Source organism: Artibeus jamaicensis, unplaced genomic scaffold (assembly GCF_021234435.1).
Source record: "Artibeus jamaicensis isolate MK-2021 breed Jamaican fruit bat unplaced genomic scaffold, CSHL_Jam_final contig_3152, whole genome shotgun sequence".
In the NCBI taxonomy this organism is placed as follows: domain Eukaryota; kingdom Metazoa; phylum Chordata; class Mammalia; order Chiroptera; family Phyllostomidae; genus Artibeus; species Artibeus jamaicensis.
This window is the reverse complement of record NW_026521729.1, coordinates 1,748,050-1,763,650: the sequence shown is the minus strand read 5'-3', so window position 1 is coordinate 1,763,650 and position 15,601 is coordinate 1,748,050. Positions and strand designations below refer to the sequence as shown.

Here is a 15,601-nt window from a genome sequence, read left to right as displayed (position 1 = left end):
AATGTATATTGCATCCTGAATTTGTAGCCACACCTCTCAGTAATAGTTTTATCTCACTGACATTACTACCAGAAAAACTCCTTAGCATTGACAGACCCTTGACCCTAACTTTCCTAGAGTGGGAAGGATGATTTTTTGTCCTTCAATTTCCTAAGTGTAATTCTAAAAGTAGAGCCAACCGCTCCAGAACCTAATCTTCTTAGTGAACTCCTATGTCATAAATAAAATGCCAAAAATGATTTCAATCCTATTTTGAGACTGCAGGGCCATAGCTTGAATTTTCTCCAAATAAAGATGCCCAGAAATCACCAGACCCCTGGAAGTTCCGATTCGTTGCCTCCATAGTAACTCCTCACAATCGCTAACGATGCCCATGCCACACATTAGCTGCTTAGAAGCTACAGGCCGAAGGCCAACAGTGTTTGTGTTTTACCGTGAAGTCATCTCATGTTGTAAGATATGTTTTCACATTTCGAAAGCAGTAGCTCCAATGCGTAACCTTCTGGATTTGCTCTCAGATGAAGGCTGGCTGGACGTCGTGCAGTCGTTGATCAGAGTGATTCCGCTGGAGGACCCGTTGGGGCCGGCCGTCATAACGCTGTTGCTGGACGAATGTCCCCTGCCCACTAAGGTGCGCTGGTCTTTACCCTTCATGACGCTGTCGTCCGTGTTCAGACACAGGACGAGCGGCCACAGAGAGCGTATGATACATTGCATTTCCTCTTCGTGCAGTTGGGGTCTGTTTTATTCGATATTAATTTCATTATGTACACTTGGTTTTTTATTACTAACAGAGTAGTGCATCCTTCTAGCAATAGCTTACTGTAAAGCTTTAGTTTAAAATTTTAAAAATGTTAAAACTGGAAACATTTATATATAAAATATAAACTTTGTTTGGAAACTAGAAGATAGTATTCAGTTGCTGAGCTAATTTTCTTATCTTTAAACAATTCCCTCGTAACAAAATTTTTTACACATTTTTCTATTCAGAAAAAACATACTGAAAGCACTTTCGAGTCTTACCCAAACATTACAGATTGTATAACCTTGATTATCCCTTACATGGAACGAAAGTATCAAACTTTCATTGCTTGAAGGCCATAAACTCCATGGAAACCCTTCTTAAAAATGTCGGATTCTGGCGTCTTTCATTCGTTTAAGCCTCCGACATTGAGGCCCATCCAACATGCAGAAACAATGTAGACAGAAGGGAAACGTCCTCGGCCATGTCCCTGATGTCCTAGGAAACCGGCTGTTTCCTAGGCTTGTAAGAGGTTTGTTTCTGTTTTAATTTGCCTCAGAAACTCTGGTGAGATTTGTTCTTGGTAAAAAAAAAATTTTTTTCAAGTAAACTTTTTACTTCAACATCTCTAGGCCCTATTGTTCTAAGTTACAGCGGCATTTGGGTAGATTGTGTCAACTGAAATCATTTAACGGTTTCGTGATTCAAGAGCCCATGGCGTGTGTTTGGTATAACTGATACATTTGGAATGAAGTGGAATTTAGCAGTTCGTGTGAGACAGCTTGCAGGTTAATCGGACACCATTTCCCATCAGTGACGGTGTCACTGGGTGCACTGTATCATTTTTGTGCGGTTGTTCCAACACCTGATTATAGATTTTGTCTGGGAGAATTGCCTTGGGGGAAAAACCAAGTAGCATGTTTGTCAGATCCAGTTGTTTGTTTTTGTTTCTAGGATGCGCTCCAGAAATTGACCGAAATTCTTAATTTAAATGGAGAAGTAGCGTGCCAGGACTCGGGTCACCCTGCCAGGCACAGGAACATATCTGCCGTCCTGGGCTGCTTAGCAGAGAAACTGGCAGGTAACTTGGGGAAGCCCCAGCAAGGGTGGTCCGGGCCCCTCGACATCAGGAAAGAGCTGCCCTGCGGGTCTGGGCAAAGCCGCCGTGCCAGAAGCAGGATGCGCCTCCCCCGGCCCCCAAGACTGAGGGACAGGGGTAACTCAGAAGCCACAGAGGACAGTGCAGTGTAATTACGCTTTGAGGATTTTCAGAAGGAAATTTAAGAGAAAATGTGTTTATCAGTTTTAAAATTAAAAATAGGAGAAAAGGCTGAACTCAGTATAACAAAGATTATGTGTGTGCACATGTAATATACATATATGCATGCACATTATAAAGTTTAGGTAATGGAGACAAAGGTGGAGGGAAGCAGAAAAGGGATTTTAAATCGGAGCAGTTACTGAGAGGAGAAGCAGATAGTTAACTTATTTACGAATAGAAGCCACTTTAGAAAAGTTAACATTGAAGTACAGCTGAACAGCTCAGTCATGTCGCACATGGTGGAAGGAACAGTGGGTGAGAAAGCAGAACAACTGGGTGCTGGTTCACACTCTGCCATGTGCCTCCCCCCCCTACTGCCTGCCCCCTGCCTTATGCCCTGGAGTAAGTCACCTCACTCAGGGGCTGAGTTGCTCAGCTGTGACATGGGGACAGTACTAGTCCCTACCTCAGAGCGGGAGGCTTGGGTAAGATAATGTACAGGAGAGTACTTTGGGAGAGTTCTACCCAAACAGTTTCAGTGTGGTTGTCTCCTGATTAAAAATCACCCAGCGCATTGAATTATATCAGTGTTTGTTGTGCTTATCTAGGTCCTGCCAGCATAGGTTTACTCAGCCCAGGAATACTGGAATATTTGCTACAGTGTCTGGTAAGTGAGACATCAAAGCCAGTTATTCTTAGTGGTTTAGAATTGTGCTTTTTTCTCAAACTGCCAGCCTAGCCGTTGGCACAGAGGATGGAATCAGTTACAAATTTTATTTGCAGGTGTTCCCTGAGTGTTTCTTCCCCCCTATGTTAGAAAAAAATGAGGGTGGGATGGCAGTTTATTACGAGCAATAACAGCTGGGTTGGTCTGGTATTGAATTTAGTTATTAGATAGCAGCCGTGACCAACTCTTTAGTGTGAGTCCTCGGGGTCTGCCAAATGGTAGTAGGGAGCTCCCCAGTGTGGACAAAACTGCATGGCATTCCAGGCCAGGAAGCCATCAGGTCCGATTTCCAGTGTAGACGAATCTCTGTTCCTCCCTCCCCCGTTGCTTCTGCTCTTAAAACTATTGCTGTTGAGGGTTCGGTGTATCGTCTCGTGGCTGCTGTGGCTCCGCCGTCAGGTCTCACTGCTGGACTGCAGCCTTGACTGGTCTGTAGTTTAAAGTTGTTTTCGCAGGCCTGGTGAGCACTGGCCTTCTTCAGAATCCAAAAGACCTTATATTTCAGTACCTACGTGATATGTACTTAAAACTCCTAACGCTGTTAGGAACGTACTCTAGGACCAGTGATTTGGCACTTGGGAAGTTCAGTTGAGGGTACAAAACCACCCGGACAATGCGGCGAGCCTTCATTTTACGACAGGACATAATCAAGAGCAGAATCGCCTCCTTCAGACGAAGAGCTGCGGGAGTTCTGAGAAGGCAATTGGGAGGTGGGAGATAGGGGCTGGGAGAGTCGTGGAGACGGACTGTCCTGATGAGGGTGGGGCCCCTGCTGGGCCACGCCATAGGGTAGGCTTTGATGGTGCACACAGGGAGGGGGAGATGGGTTCTGGGCTGAGGGCGGAGGCCCAGAGATACGCATGAGCACGCTCCTGGCATATTACGTAGAAAGGATTGTCTGATCCGAAGATAGTGTTCAGAGACATGAGGACATGTTTGCCAGAAGGGGAGGGCCTAGGGCCTGAAAAGCCAGACAGTGGGATTGCAAATGGACAGGGCAAGAAGCTGGCATGGGCTTTGCAGCAGGGGAGGCTGGTGGTTATACGAGCTCTGCAGACCCTACTCGGGCTCCAGGGAAGTGAGTGGATCTGATGGGTGCTCCTCTGCAGACCCCTCACGCAGCTGTGCGAGAGGATGGCCGTGAGACGCGGAGCTGAGCGGGCAGACCCTTCTGTCCACGTGAGCACATGTGATGTGCACGTCACTGTCACTGAAAGAGCTCCCTTGCTGCTCTCTCCCTCCTGCCATCAGCATCTTAGGGCCCCTTTCAGAGAACAGAGGGAAAACTAAGCCATTAGTTGTTAATTGCATTATTATTCTAGAACATGGCAGTGATGAATTGTTCCTTTTAGGGTGCTGAATAAAGAGTCATTTTTTTTGCTATAATTCTATGTTTCTCTTTGGCTTGCTTAAATGAATGTAAGAATCAGCATTATTTTTATTTAATAAAGCCTTAATATAAATGTTACTGAGTAAAATAACAGTGCATTTGACCAGATACTTTTGAAGTTTCTGAATCCAAGTGAACCCAGTAAACTCAAGAAAATAACATAAGACTGAAGAGACTCAATCTCAGTTTTTCATTACTTAACAATATTAGCAAATGGATAATCGAGGACTTGAATGAGTAAAACTTTCTGACTGCTCCAACAAAAATCTGGCACATACTGGGCGAGAAGAGGGAGTCGGCGACTTGCCGCCTCTGCAGGGGATGATGTTTCCGTTGCTGTTGTTTTACCTTTCGTTGTCTTTCAGAAGCTGCAGGCCCACCCCACGGTCATGCTGTTTGCACTTATCGCACTGGAAAAGTTTGCACAGACAAGTAGGTATAGTGACTTCTTGCACTAATGATCTTACATGTCGGGTGTTAGAAATCTTATTTCCTTAGTTACTGGCTGAGTTTACGCTTGGAGCCCCACCAGACACGCATCCGTCCTGTTTCTGTCTGTGTGGACACCTCAAGGCCAGTGAGCTGTAACAGGGACAAAGGCGAGAGTTTTCTCACCTAAGAACCCAGACTTGGTAACAGTGATTACCCCCTTTTTATAGCTAAAAATTTAGTGAGAGGTTGCTACTTTCTAGAAAATATCAGAGCTCTTGAGCCGTGTCATTATTCTAGTTTCCAAGTTCTGCAGTTACCTCTCCTCACTGCTTCCCACCACTAACCTGCCCGGCAAATCACGTGACTTTTTCAGGGCTCACTCGAGTTCTGTCTTTCCAAACAGGTGAAAATAAGTTGACCATCTCCGAATCCAGTATCAGTGACCGGCTTGTCACGTTGGAGTCCTGGGCCGACGATCCTGAGTACCTGAAACGGCAGGTTGGCTTTTGTGCCCAGTGGAGCTTGGACAATCTCTGTGAGTCGCCGTCTCCCACCGAAATGCCTATTTCCATCCCCAACCCATTTCTTGTACAGGATCACTGGTCTCCAGTTTGCAGTAGGGAGCCGGCTCTTTCCTTAAAGGTCCTCTGCGTGGTAGGTCGGCGGGTTGGCTGCTCTGTAGCATCAGAGCATTCTGTGGGCCCCGCAGACAAGAATCGTATGGAATGCTTCTGATTCCAGCGCTCTCCCGCTCAAAACACTGCTTCCCTGTCTCCTGCTGCATCAAGGCTGTTAATGAAATGGCCCTGTGTAATCAGCTATTCCCAATACCACTGTCTCCTCCTGCTCTACAGAGAGGTCTCCATCACGCCTGCCTCTGGGCCTGTTCCCTCGCTTGGAATTCCCTCTCGTTACTCTTCTCCCCGACCCAACTTTGCTCTTCAGAACTCCAGTTATGTCTGATACACTGACGTACACAACAGGGGTGGCTCCTGATTTTCCTCTTTTTCTCCTTTAAGGGCTGCTGGAATAAGACCATTTCACCCCTGTATCCTCACTCCCCATTCACAGCGAGCACCGTGCTGGAGCGCAGTTGGGCGTGGAACTGCCAGCTGTAGCTGCAGCATTGTAGGGCTGGCGGGGTGCACAGCCCGTGTTCTGCCAGTTAGAGAATAATTCCGAAAAAGTGCGATTCAGGTTGTTGCATGCAAAACTCAGGCAGACCTCTTTTTATTGCATTTTTGCGTTTTGCAGATAATTGCATTTTTTGCAAATGGGAGGTAACGCCAAGAGAAAGATTACAACTCACTGAAGACTCAGAGGATGGTTAGCATTCTTTTTTAGCAATTAGGTATTTTTTAATGAAGGTATATACATTATTCTTTTTAGACATAACATTGTTGTACACTTAATGGACTATAGTATAGTATAAACATAAATTTTATACGTGCTAGGAAACCAAACACTCCGTGTGGCCTGCTGTATTGCGATGCTCCCGTCATGCAGTGGTCCGAACAGAACCCACAGTTTCGCTGAGTCGTGTCTGTGGTGGACACAGGGAGTGCAAGCATAGACCCAGCAGTGCTGCCTTTCCTGGTATTTGCTTGATCCACGTGGTCGTGCAGCCACAAAGCCAAGGTTATAAGTCTTGCCACCAGCTCTGCCATTTACAAGTACCTGCACTTCTGAACAAGAGTGCCATAACACTAACTTCTTTCCCACAACAGCCTGCCTTAGAGACATGACCACTTTTCCTCTTGCAGTTTTGAAAGAAGGTAGGCAGCTGACCTATGAGAAAGTGGACTTGAAGAGCATTAGGGCCATGCTGAATAGCAATGATGTCAGCGAGTACCTGAAGATCTCACCTCATGGCTTGGAGGTAAAGCTCCTGCAGATGGACCGTTAGGGGTGGTGGGGGGAAGAATCTTGTTCTCGTCTTCACGCCCCGGTTCTGAACAAAAGCAATTTCCCGCAGAGGAGATGGAAGTGTATTTCATAGTCACAGGATGGTTAGAGGGACAAGAGGCAGGAGAGAGGTTGGGGATATCCTTTGCTCCTATATCCCTCGTGGTGTTGTACATACAGGAAGCACACTGATATTTATTGACTGTTTGGTTAAATGTGTCCATTTTTAATCTCTGCCATTTTATTCAGCTAAAGGTAACAAGACTAGTGTTTCTAATAAAAGAACCCCTTCTTTTTTAAATCCCCGCATAGCCAATGGTACTTGGGCTAGTGCTTCCCCTCTTTCCTGCATGTTGGAAATGCTTCCGATTTTTTGGGGAAGGTTGGTGAGAGCTGCTGATGTACAGGAAGGTACCGCAAGGCACTAGACACATCAAGATTAAGGAGCTGTTTGAAGAGTGACCGCAAACAGCTCTTTGATCTTACATATTGCCAAGTGTTCTCTGTACTTCTCTGCTTCCCATTGTTGTTAGGTGCCACATCCTATGCCCTAAAATGTCCCCCTTTCCCACCACCAATATCAAGGACAGGTTAGGGCAATGTTTATGCATTTGTGATAGATTCTACTTTGAGAGCAAAGCTCTGGAAGTATTTAAAAATGAAGTCAGTAGCCTTCACTGATTCTTACTGCAGCCATCTGTAAGGCCTTCCCACCCTGTTAGAATTCCCCAGAAAGAAAAGTATAACATGGCGTGTGCTTCATTCAGCTTTGCACTCCTGTCACTGCGGAACCACTGAGAAGGGAACAGTAGCCCACCAGCGGTTTTCATAAGGAGAAGGTGCAGTCAGCCTCCCCAGCGGTCGGTTTTCCCCGGTGGTCTTCGGGTACTGATGGCGGACTGTCCCGCTCTCTGGTTTCGCCAGGCTCGCTGCGATGCCTCCTCTTTTGAAAGCGTGCGGTGCACCTTCTGTGTGGATGCTGGGGTGTGGTACTATGAAGTAACCGTGGTCACTTCCGGCGTCATGCAGATCGGCTGGGCCACACGCGACAGCAAGTTTCTCAATCATGTGAGTACCCGGGGGATGTGCCGCTGAGCGTGGCGGCAGGTTTTTGCTCAGTGGGTGGAGGATACTTCTTTTTCAGATAGGTTTGCGCAGTAATTGTTTCCTGGGCTGAACCGTGCGGTGCCAGATCCCTCACAGTAGCTCACCGGCCTGATTCAGAGGCAGAAGCAAGTGAAACTGCCCCTCGGCTTTTTCTCTCTTGTGTTTTAAGTTCATGGTAATTTTCCCCCGAGAGGCTGGATGTGTCCTTTGTGCGCTCTGCTCTGGCCCCAGCCAGTCGTTGGCTCAGCTTTTATATGGGGGCCATGATCATTTTTAACTTCCATTTAGGCTTTAAGAACTATGTCGAAGTTTTCTTCCCTCCATTAAATATGAGGTGTAGGCTTTTCTTACTTGACGTCCCTTGGAATTAGTGGGCACATCTGTTTTCAGTATTTAGTATTTACCTCTCACTGTAGACGGTGGTAGCATAGAACGGAAGGGAGTCCAGCAGAGCAGGCTGGGTCGGGCCACCACTACTTGAGTGTGAGAGGCTGGGGTTCTCCCCTCCCTACAGGTATCGTACCCTTCCCAGGCCCAGTCTAGTCGGCTTCCTCCTGTTACCCAAATTGTACGCTGTTTGGAGTTAATCCAGTTTGATCAGGAATATTTTGTGGATATGTGATTTTTACCCTTTGAGCTGGGAAGAGCCCCTTGGGTTATTTTGTTAACCTAAACAAGTTCCTATCCCATATGCAAGGCCCTGGGACAGGTTTTAGAAGTGACCCAAGGAGACCAAACTAAGCTTGCCCGCCATGAGCACAGTGAGTAAAGGGGCCCTTTCAGGAAGGCTCCGTAGCCTCCAGAATCGCTCCTGCGTCCTGCTTCCCTCCTTGCTGGACCGAGGCAGGTTGGAGGCAGGAGGCCAGTGCACTGGTCAGGCCCAGACCCCCGTCCAGCGAGGAGAACCAGGCTCCAGTGTGCCGTCACTTTTGTCGGGAACCTTCCCTGACACAGGACCTCCTTGTCGACGGGACCTCATTCAGACCCAGAAGCTTGGGGCTTCTGTGGGGCACCTTGTAGGCAGAAGTAAGTGGGGCCAGAGAACAATGCTAGTTAATCTCTTAGTTCCCAACCTGGGCACTGATTTAAAGGATCCATTACATTTAGAGCCTGCCCCAAATGATATCCTAACGATGATTTTTTAGGACTAAGAAAAAAAAAATTCTAGCCTTGGCTGATGTGGCCCAGTCAGTCAGAGCATCAGCCCATAGACCAAAAGGTCACGGGTTCGATTCCCAGTCAGACCACATACCAGGTTGCAGGTTCGATCCCCAGTCCAGGCACATATGAGAAGGTGACCAATTGATATTTCTCCCTCACACTGATGTTCCTCTATCTCTCTCTCCCTCTCCCTCCCAAAACAATGAAAAAAACCTCAGGTGAAGATTTTTTTTTTAAATCTTAATTTCCAGAGCACCTTCATTTTAGAGTCTATTATCTGATTCCCACAACAGTTTTTACAATCCCAATTTCCATTTCACAGATGAGAAAACTGAGAGCAGGGCATAAAGAAACGGACCAGAATCAGTTGCCTTCCTATTCTACGATAGTTCTTTTCTTTGCTTTGAAATAGGGAGCATCTCAGAGAATTGTCTAATCTCCTCATCCCAGAAAAAGTTACTCAAGAATTAGAAGAAATATGGATTCCTCTAGGGAGGAAGCGTCAGTGTAAAATTCATCCCTCCCGATGCGGCGGCAGACACACGGGTCCAGGGGCAGGGCACCTGCGACTGGGTGTTGCAAATATGTCTTTAAACGATCACCGAAGCTGGACCCTTTCATCCGATGGATGAAACTCACTTCTGCCATGTAGTTGCAGAAACTTTGGCTCCTCACGTTAAGAGGCTTAAAATACTGTTTTCCTACCTTCCAAACTGCTTGGTAGACTGTTAATTTCTTTCCTTAAAAAACAAAAAACATTTTTCTGTGTCCCAAGTACTGGTCAATTCCCTGTTAGAAACTGATAAAGCCTGATTATATCTTTTCCCAAAAGTACAATTTTAATGATGTTGTCATTCTTACAACTTTGATTCAAATGGACATTGTTCTGGTGATTCAGACTCTGCCTGTGCAGACAGGGTGTGGTTTTATGGAAGAAGTCATTCCTAGGATACACCCAATTTCTAAATTTGGAGTTGGTCCACAGTGCCTTTTTATTTTAGCTCTTACTGCTTGGGCTTCGGTTTTGAACGGATGAGCAAAGTGTGGAGCTTGGAGATCCAGCGTTTAAATAAGAAACTTAAGGATAATTGGTGTTCAGGTCCCTACAGAACAGTTTGTTTTATTATTTTGTATTTTTATGGGGGTTTTGGAGTAGTAAGTTCCCAAGGGTGCATCTTGACTTGTCAAAAATATTTTTTGCCTTTTCATGAGTGTATACCTTGTGGCCAGCTTTTCATATACTCATCTTTAATCTTCAGAGAGTTTAGGAAGTTGGTATTCTCCTATTTAGAGGTGAGAATGAAGTTGGGAGAAATTAATTTAGAAACTTGCGCAAAGTCACGTCGTTTCCAAGTGCTGAAGCAGTCAAACCCTGGTCAAGATAACCCAAGGAACACTCTGTACCTCGGAGAAGCTGACTCTTGTCTTAGAAGAGGAGTAACTTGGAGGCCAGTCGGGGTCTCCCAGACCATGAAGGGGTTTGGGAACTAGACAGACAGGTTCCAGGGCTGAGAGACAGAATTAAAAGTGTCCGTGTTTTCAGGGCCACAGTGCCGGTACTACTGCAGCAAATCATTCAGAACCATCCCTCCATCCGGGGACCCTCTCACCACGCCAGGGGTCTGATGGGGCGGGTCTGGTTGGCCAGGCCCAACATCTGACCCCCGCTGCCTCCAGAGCAGGAGGCGGGACCCTGCGTCTTCATTACATTCCCGTAACAGGAAGGGGTTGGGATGCTGGGCAGCACAGAGAAAGGACAGTGTCCACCATGCGTGGGAGGATTCGAAACATTCCCTGAATGATGAGCTGTAGATAAACTTTCTTTTGTTTTGTTTTGTTTTGTTTTGTTTTGAAGTAATGTTTCTAGTACTAAAATACATGACCAGAAACAGGCAGATCAAAATTATCACCCCAAATACCAAGTTAGCTGCCCTGTCCTCTCACTCACTTGTCTCAGCCAGTGGAAACCACAGTTAGTCCTGCTGGGAAGGTTTTCGGGAGGATGTGGTCCACCTCGATTGCCCTCTGAGATGCAGGCTCAAGGGGGCTGTTAGAGTGCATCTCTGCTTGGCAGGGGCACCTGCTTCTCAGCCTGTAGAAGCTGGTCTGTGGTGAAAAGTATTTGAGCTCCCCCGTTGTCCCACGGTGCCACTCTGCTGGGAAGTTCATCTGGGCCTGGAAGACACTGCATGGTCAAGTCCACTCTTCACAAGTCTTGGTGGCTAGCAGTCTGCTAGGGATTTCTTTCAAGTGTTCTGCGGTGGACTTGTAGGACATTAGAAAGTTTAGAAAACAATTGTTTGCCTTTTGCCTACTTCCCAACGAACACCCATAAAATAAGAAGTTGGTTTTTTACTCACTTGATCAGGCTTTAAAAGGGATAGATAGCAAGGGGTTCTTTCCAGCAGACTGGTGAATTTCTGCCCTGCCTGAAGGCAATTTAGATGCAAGTTTATTTAACTCTTAAATAGTCTGAGTAGTGCATTCAGAGCAGCTAATTCAGAAGTCTCGCTTTGGAGAACAGGCATCCAAATTCAGTATGTTGTGTCCAGGAACTCTGTGCATCAGGGTGCACTTGTCTCGGAGTCTGGTAGAGCCTTTTTCCAGTCCATGTCTCACTGCGTTGTTTATCTCATGGACTGATTAGACCACCACTGGGCCCTGAAATCTTCCTGGGTTTGGCCCACATTTTCAATGTCTTTCTCCATAAGAATCTTTCACCCTTGATCCTTGGAGATAACAGACGTCTGATGTGCATGCTTCCTCTGTTTTTACAGTCGCTCAGAATAACTTAAGATTCCATCCACCTTTTTTAAAGCAAAATAATTGTGAAATAATTAAAAGGCGACACATAATAACAGAGGGTTCCAAGGGCCTGTATGCCACTCAAACTGAGCTGGTCTGAGTAGCTCTTAGCTGACCATCCACTGTAACCTTCGTCTCGTCTCCAGTCTTGAAATCTGTGAGCGTGTGGGGGTTTTAAAGTCCGTTACCAGAATGGTGTGCACCCGGCCGCAGTGAAGTGGACCGCACACTGTCCTTGGAATCAGAAGACTCCAAGGTCCGGACTTGACTCTCTAGTGATGTGCCTGTGGGCGAGCTGGCTCACCTCTCCGAGCCTTTATTTCTTCTCACAACGGAGTCGGCCGCCACCAGCCTCGAGGTGGTTAATGAGGATTCAATGAACTCACAAATGTGAGACGTGGCAGATACTTGGTGAGGTCATTCTCCATCCACTTAGAACAAGATTCTGGGTCAGAACTTGGGTATCTTCCAAGAACACAGGCTCTCCTTTCACCCAAAAGAAAATTTAGAATTCAAGGCACAGGTTAATGGTTAAAAAGACAGCCTCCTCCCACCAGCCGGCAGCCTTGCTGACCTTCCGGACCCTGTCTCCCCGCAGGAAGGCTACGGCATTGGCGACGACGAGTTCTCCTGCGCCTACGATGGCTGCCGGCAGCTGATCTGGTACAATGCCAGGAGTAAGCCTCACCTCCACCCATGCTGGAAAGAAGGTATTCTCTCCGTCCATCGGGAGTTTACCAACTGGGTTTTAGGGCATTGGTCATTGTGTTGGGCCTTGAGAGGTTTTAATGGAAGGTATTAAATGGGAAAAGGGTTAGTTAGCGTTCATATCCCCTGCCATGGATGTGAATAGTTTTTCTCTGGTGGAGCCCTTCCTTCAGCAAAAACATCTCAGAGTATAAAGTTCTTTATTTAGTGGGAAGTGACCCTGGTAAGGTTAATGTGAATTCCAGTTTCCTCTCTGGGGGTGGTCTGGAGGATATGGACATTGCCATGCCAGTTCAGTGAGGACGTTTTCAGAGACCAGATGGCCGTGGGACAGCCACCATCCAGTGGACACATTCCGGACACCTCTAGCGCAGCCTCCAAAGATGGCTTAAGCGTTTAGGTCCTCAAACACATCTGCCCAGCCCCCACTCCCCAAACATCAGGCTCAGGATGCCACAGGGGCCACCCCGGCTACCAGAACACTCAGTCCTGGGTCAAGGGTGTTTTGCAGGAATGTATCTTAGCAACAGCATGATCTTTTTCACCCCATTCAATTTTTGTTCCCTCCAGTTTGCAGTATCCAAGGCACCAGACCCATGAAAACATTTATTAATGAAAGATTAAAGCAGCAAAGTTAGAGCCACACAGTTGGTGTGTTAAATACTGAGACTGAAGGATTTAAGGCTATTGAGTCTTTTCACCCCTGGCTAAATTCAGTGTAAACAGGCTTTGCCCGCCACAGCACCACTGCATTGGAGGGTGGTATTCTCAGGGGGCCTCCTGGTGACCTGCCCACCCACCCAGCCACCCACCTACCACCCCCACACTGGTTCTGAAGATACACAGTCAGATGGCAGGGGATGGAGCCTGTGGAAGGATTTTATTCCCAGCACTGGACTGGAACTAGAGAGGGGATATATCCGCTCTTCTGCCCCAAGCCCTCTTCTCTCTGTTTCCTGCCCCAGTCAGCATTGTAAACGTAAATGGAATTTTCAGGCATGTTAAGAGAGCAGGAAATTGATCACTGTGCAGGGACAGCTTCACTTGATTAACTAAACTGACAGCGTGGGAAAGGAAAAAACTGTAAAAGCCAACGTAAGTCTTCACTTTAATGGCTTGCAGGTTCTTAAAGGAATATGAAACTTCATTTACCGGAGCATTAGATAGAGGCACTGTCTGCAAAGACTGTCTGGTTTGTTTTTTAAATAATTTTAAAAAGCATTACTGAAGTAATATGTTTATTACAAAAATTTGGAAAATAGGGGGGAAAAGAAAAGTGAAGCTAAAATCCCTTGTACTTCCTCCATTCAGGTATTTATTTTAAGAAACAAAAATTTGGTGTAAATATATTGTCATATAATTATACTTTATTAATCAGTGCCTCAAGATTGGCCAGTTACATTTTAACCTTTTTAAATCACTATTATAAAAATGTACTACAAGCCACTCTGGATTTCCTCAGGATAAACGCTTTAAGTGAAACTCCTCCTGCAAGGGGGATAAAGAATTTCATTTTTCAAGCCCTTTCGCTCCGTAATACCAGATGCCCTGCCACCCGCAAGGAGTGTCATCTTCCACGTCATCACTGTGTAATCCACATGTTCATCTCCAACAGTTTAGAAAGCAAAAGCTTCATGAGCGAAGGTGAACACCACCGCCAAAACCATGCTTTGGGGCGGCTGTTACCTTAGGGCGTTTTAAATCTCAACCAAGAGGCAAAAAAGCACATGGTTTTGATTCCAGCAAATTTCACTGATCCCAAAATGCACGTATCTTTTTTCACATTTTTAACATCTTCGAAATTGGGCCTGTCGTGGATTAACTGACAGCACTTTCTTCCCAGCGCTGCACTGAAGCACTGGTTACGTAGGGCTCAGAGCAGTGCGGAAGGAGCAGGGGAGAGGGGTGTTGACTCCTGGCTACTGCAAATGCAGGCTCAGCGCAGTGACATCGGAACCCTGCAGCACTTAGTAAAATCCAATAGTGTCACCGTTATCGTAACAGTGTTTTGCTCTATCCTGTAGGAGATACAGTAGGATTTCTGTTGGACTTGAATGAAAAGCAAATGATCTTCTTTTTAAATGGCAACCAGCTGCCTCCTGAGAAGCAAGTCTTTTCATCTACTGTGTAAGTAGCTTTTTCCAGTAAAAAATTTGAGGAGATGCACGGAATGCACTTTTCTCCAGAAAAAAGACTTTGCCCATTTATATAGTCAGTTGCGAATGGGTCCTCAAACTTGAAATAAAATGGTTGAGAAACCATTTTATTTCAAGTTTGAGGACCCATTCGATCATACCTACAGCTATCCTGGAGTTTTACCTGACAAGCAAGGGCAGGAGATCCCTTCCTGGGACCAGATAGAGCGGCCCGGTCAGCCTAGGTCAGGACACAGAGCCTGCCGCCCTCTCGGCCAGGGTGTGACAGTTCCGACCTCTGCAAACCCCGTCGTGTGTGAGCTTTGCTTTGCTTAATGAACTTGCCTAACCTCTGCATTCATGTTTACCTGTAGATCCGGATTTTTTGCTGCAGCTAGTTTCATGTCATATCAACAATGTGAGTTCAATTTTGGAGCAAAACCATTCAAATATCCACCACCTGTGAAATTTAGCACTTTTAATGATTACGCCTTCCTGACAGCTGAAGATAAAATCATTTTGCCAAGGTAAGGGGCCTGTGCCCACTGTGTCCAAACCTTCGCATACACCCCATGAGAAATTACAAGTTTCTATGTTGGGAACTGCCCTGCCTGGTTTCAGAAGCTGTAACCCCGCCATGGCTAAGGCTGAGTGAGTGACCCGGGGACCATAAGTCACTAAAGAGACGAAGCTTATCTCCCTGGCAAGGGTGTCACCTCTGCTCCTTTTACTTCACCCTGCCTGGCCCCCAGTGCTTGATTGGTTAGCCAATGACAGGTAAGATTCCTCAAGGAAGGGACGACCTAAAGACAGGCACGATCATGGGGAGGCCCCAGGGAAGGACTTGGGGGACTATAGAAAAAGGAGGTGATGGACCTGTGCCCCTCGGCTTTGACACAGCCTGAGTCCTCATTCTGTCTGGACGAAGTCTCCTAATCTCTTGGCTGCCTTACTTCCCCTGCCTGATTTAAGCCTGAAACTATGCCTTAATCGTGAAACAATGCTGGAGGTGGGTGAGGCCCAGGAAAGGGCAGGTTCCCCAGGGCTATCAGGCCTAAGAAAGAATGCATAAAATCCTGTGAAACCTGCTTTGCTAATACCCTCAATTTAAGTGATAAGGGTCCAAGCCTGAAATGAGTTTGTTTCCCCCAAATTTTATGGCCCTTTAGCTATTTGACCCTGAGGCAAAATAGGCCCTCAGAGTTCTTTGAATGCTATCTATTGTTTA

The 15,601-nt window shown here is 46.5% G+C and overlaps 1 protein-coding gene across 2 annotated transcripts in view; it reads left to right on the top strand.

The window, feature by feature from the left end:
- Positions 1 to 15,601, top strand: part of RSPRY1 (ring finger and SPRY domain containing 1) — a 42,099-nt gene that overhangs the window by 17,366 nt on the left and 9,132 nt on the right. For both annotated transcript variants that reach the window (XM_037141503.2, XM_037141504.2), the window contains exons 4-13: positions 519 to 631; positions 1,697 to 1,823; positions 2,612 to 2,670; positions 4,486 to 4,552; positions 4,956 to 5,087; positions 6,316 to 6,431; positions 7,382 to 7,525; positions 12,129 to 12,240; positions 14,263 to 14,365; positions 14,748 to 14,900. In XM_037141503.2, coding sequence (XP_036997398.1) covers positions 519 to 631; positions 1,697 to 1,823; positions 2,612 to 2,670; positions 4,486 to 4,552; positions 4,956 to 5,087; positions 6,316 to 6,431; positions 7,382 to 7,525; positions 12,129 to 12,240; positions 14,263 to 14,365; positions 14,748 to 14,900 — 1,126 coding nt within the window. The remainder of the gene's footprint in view (positions 1 to 518; positions 632 to 1,696; positions 1,824 to 2,611; positions 2,671 to 4,485; positions 4,553 to 4,955; positions 5,088 to 6,315; positions 6,432 to 7,381; positions 7,526 to 12,128; positions 12,241 to 14,262; positions 14,366 to 14,747; positions 14,901 to 15,601) is intronic.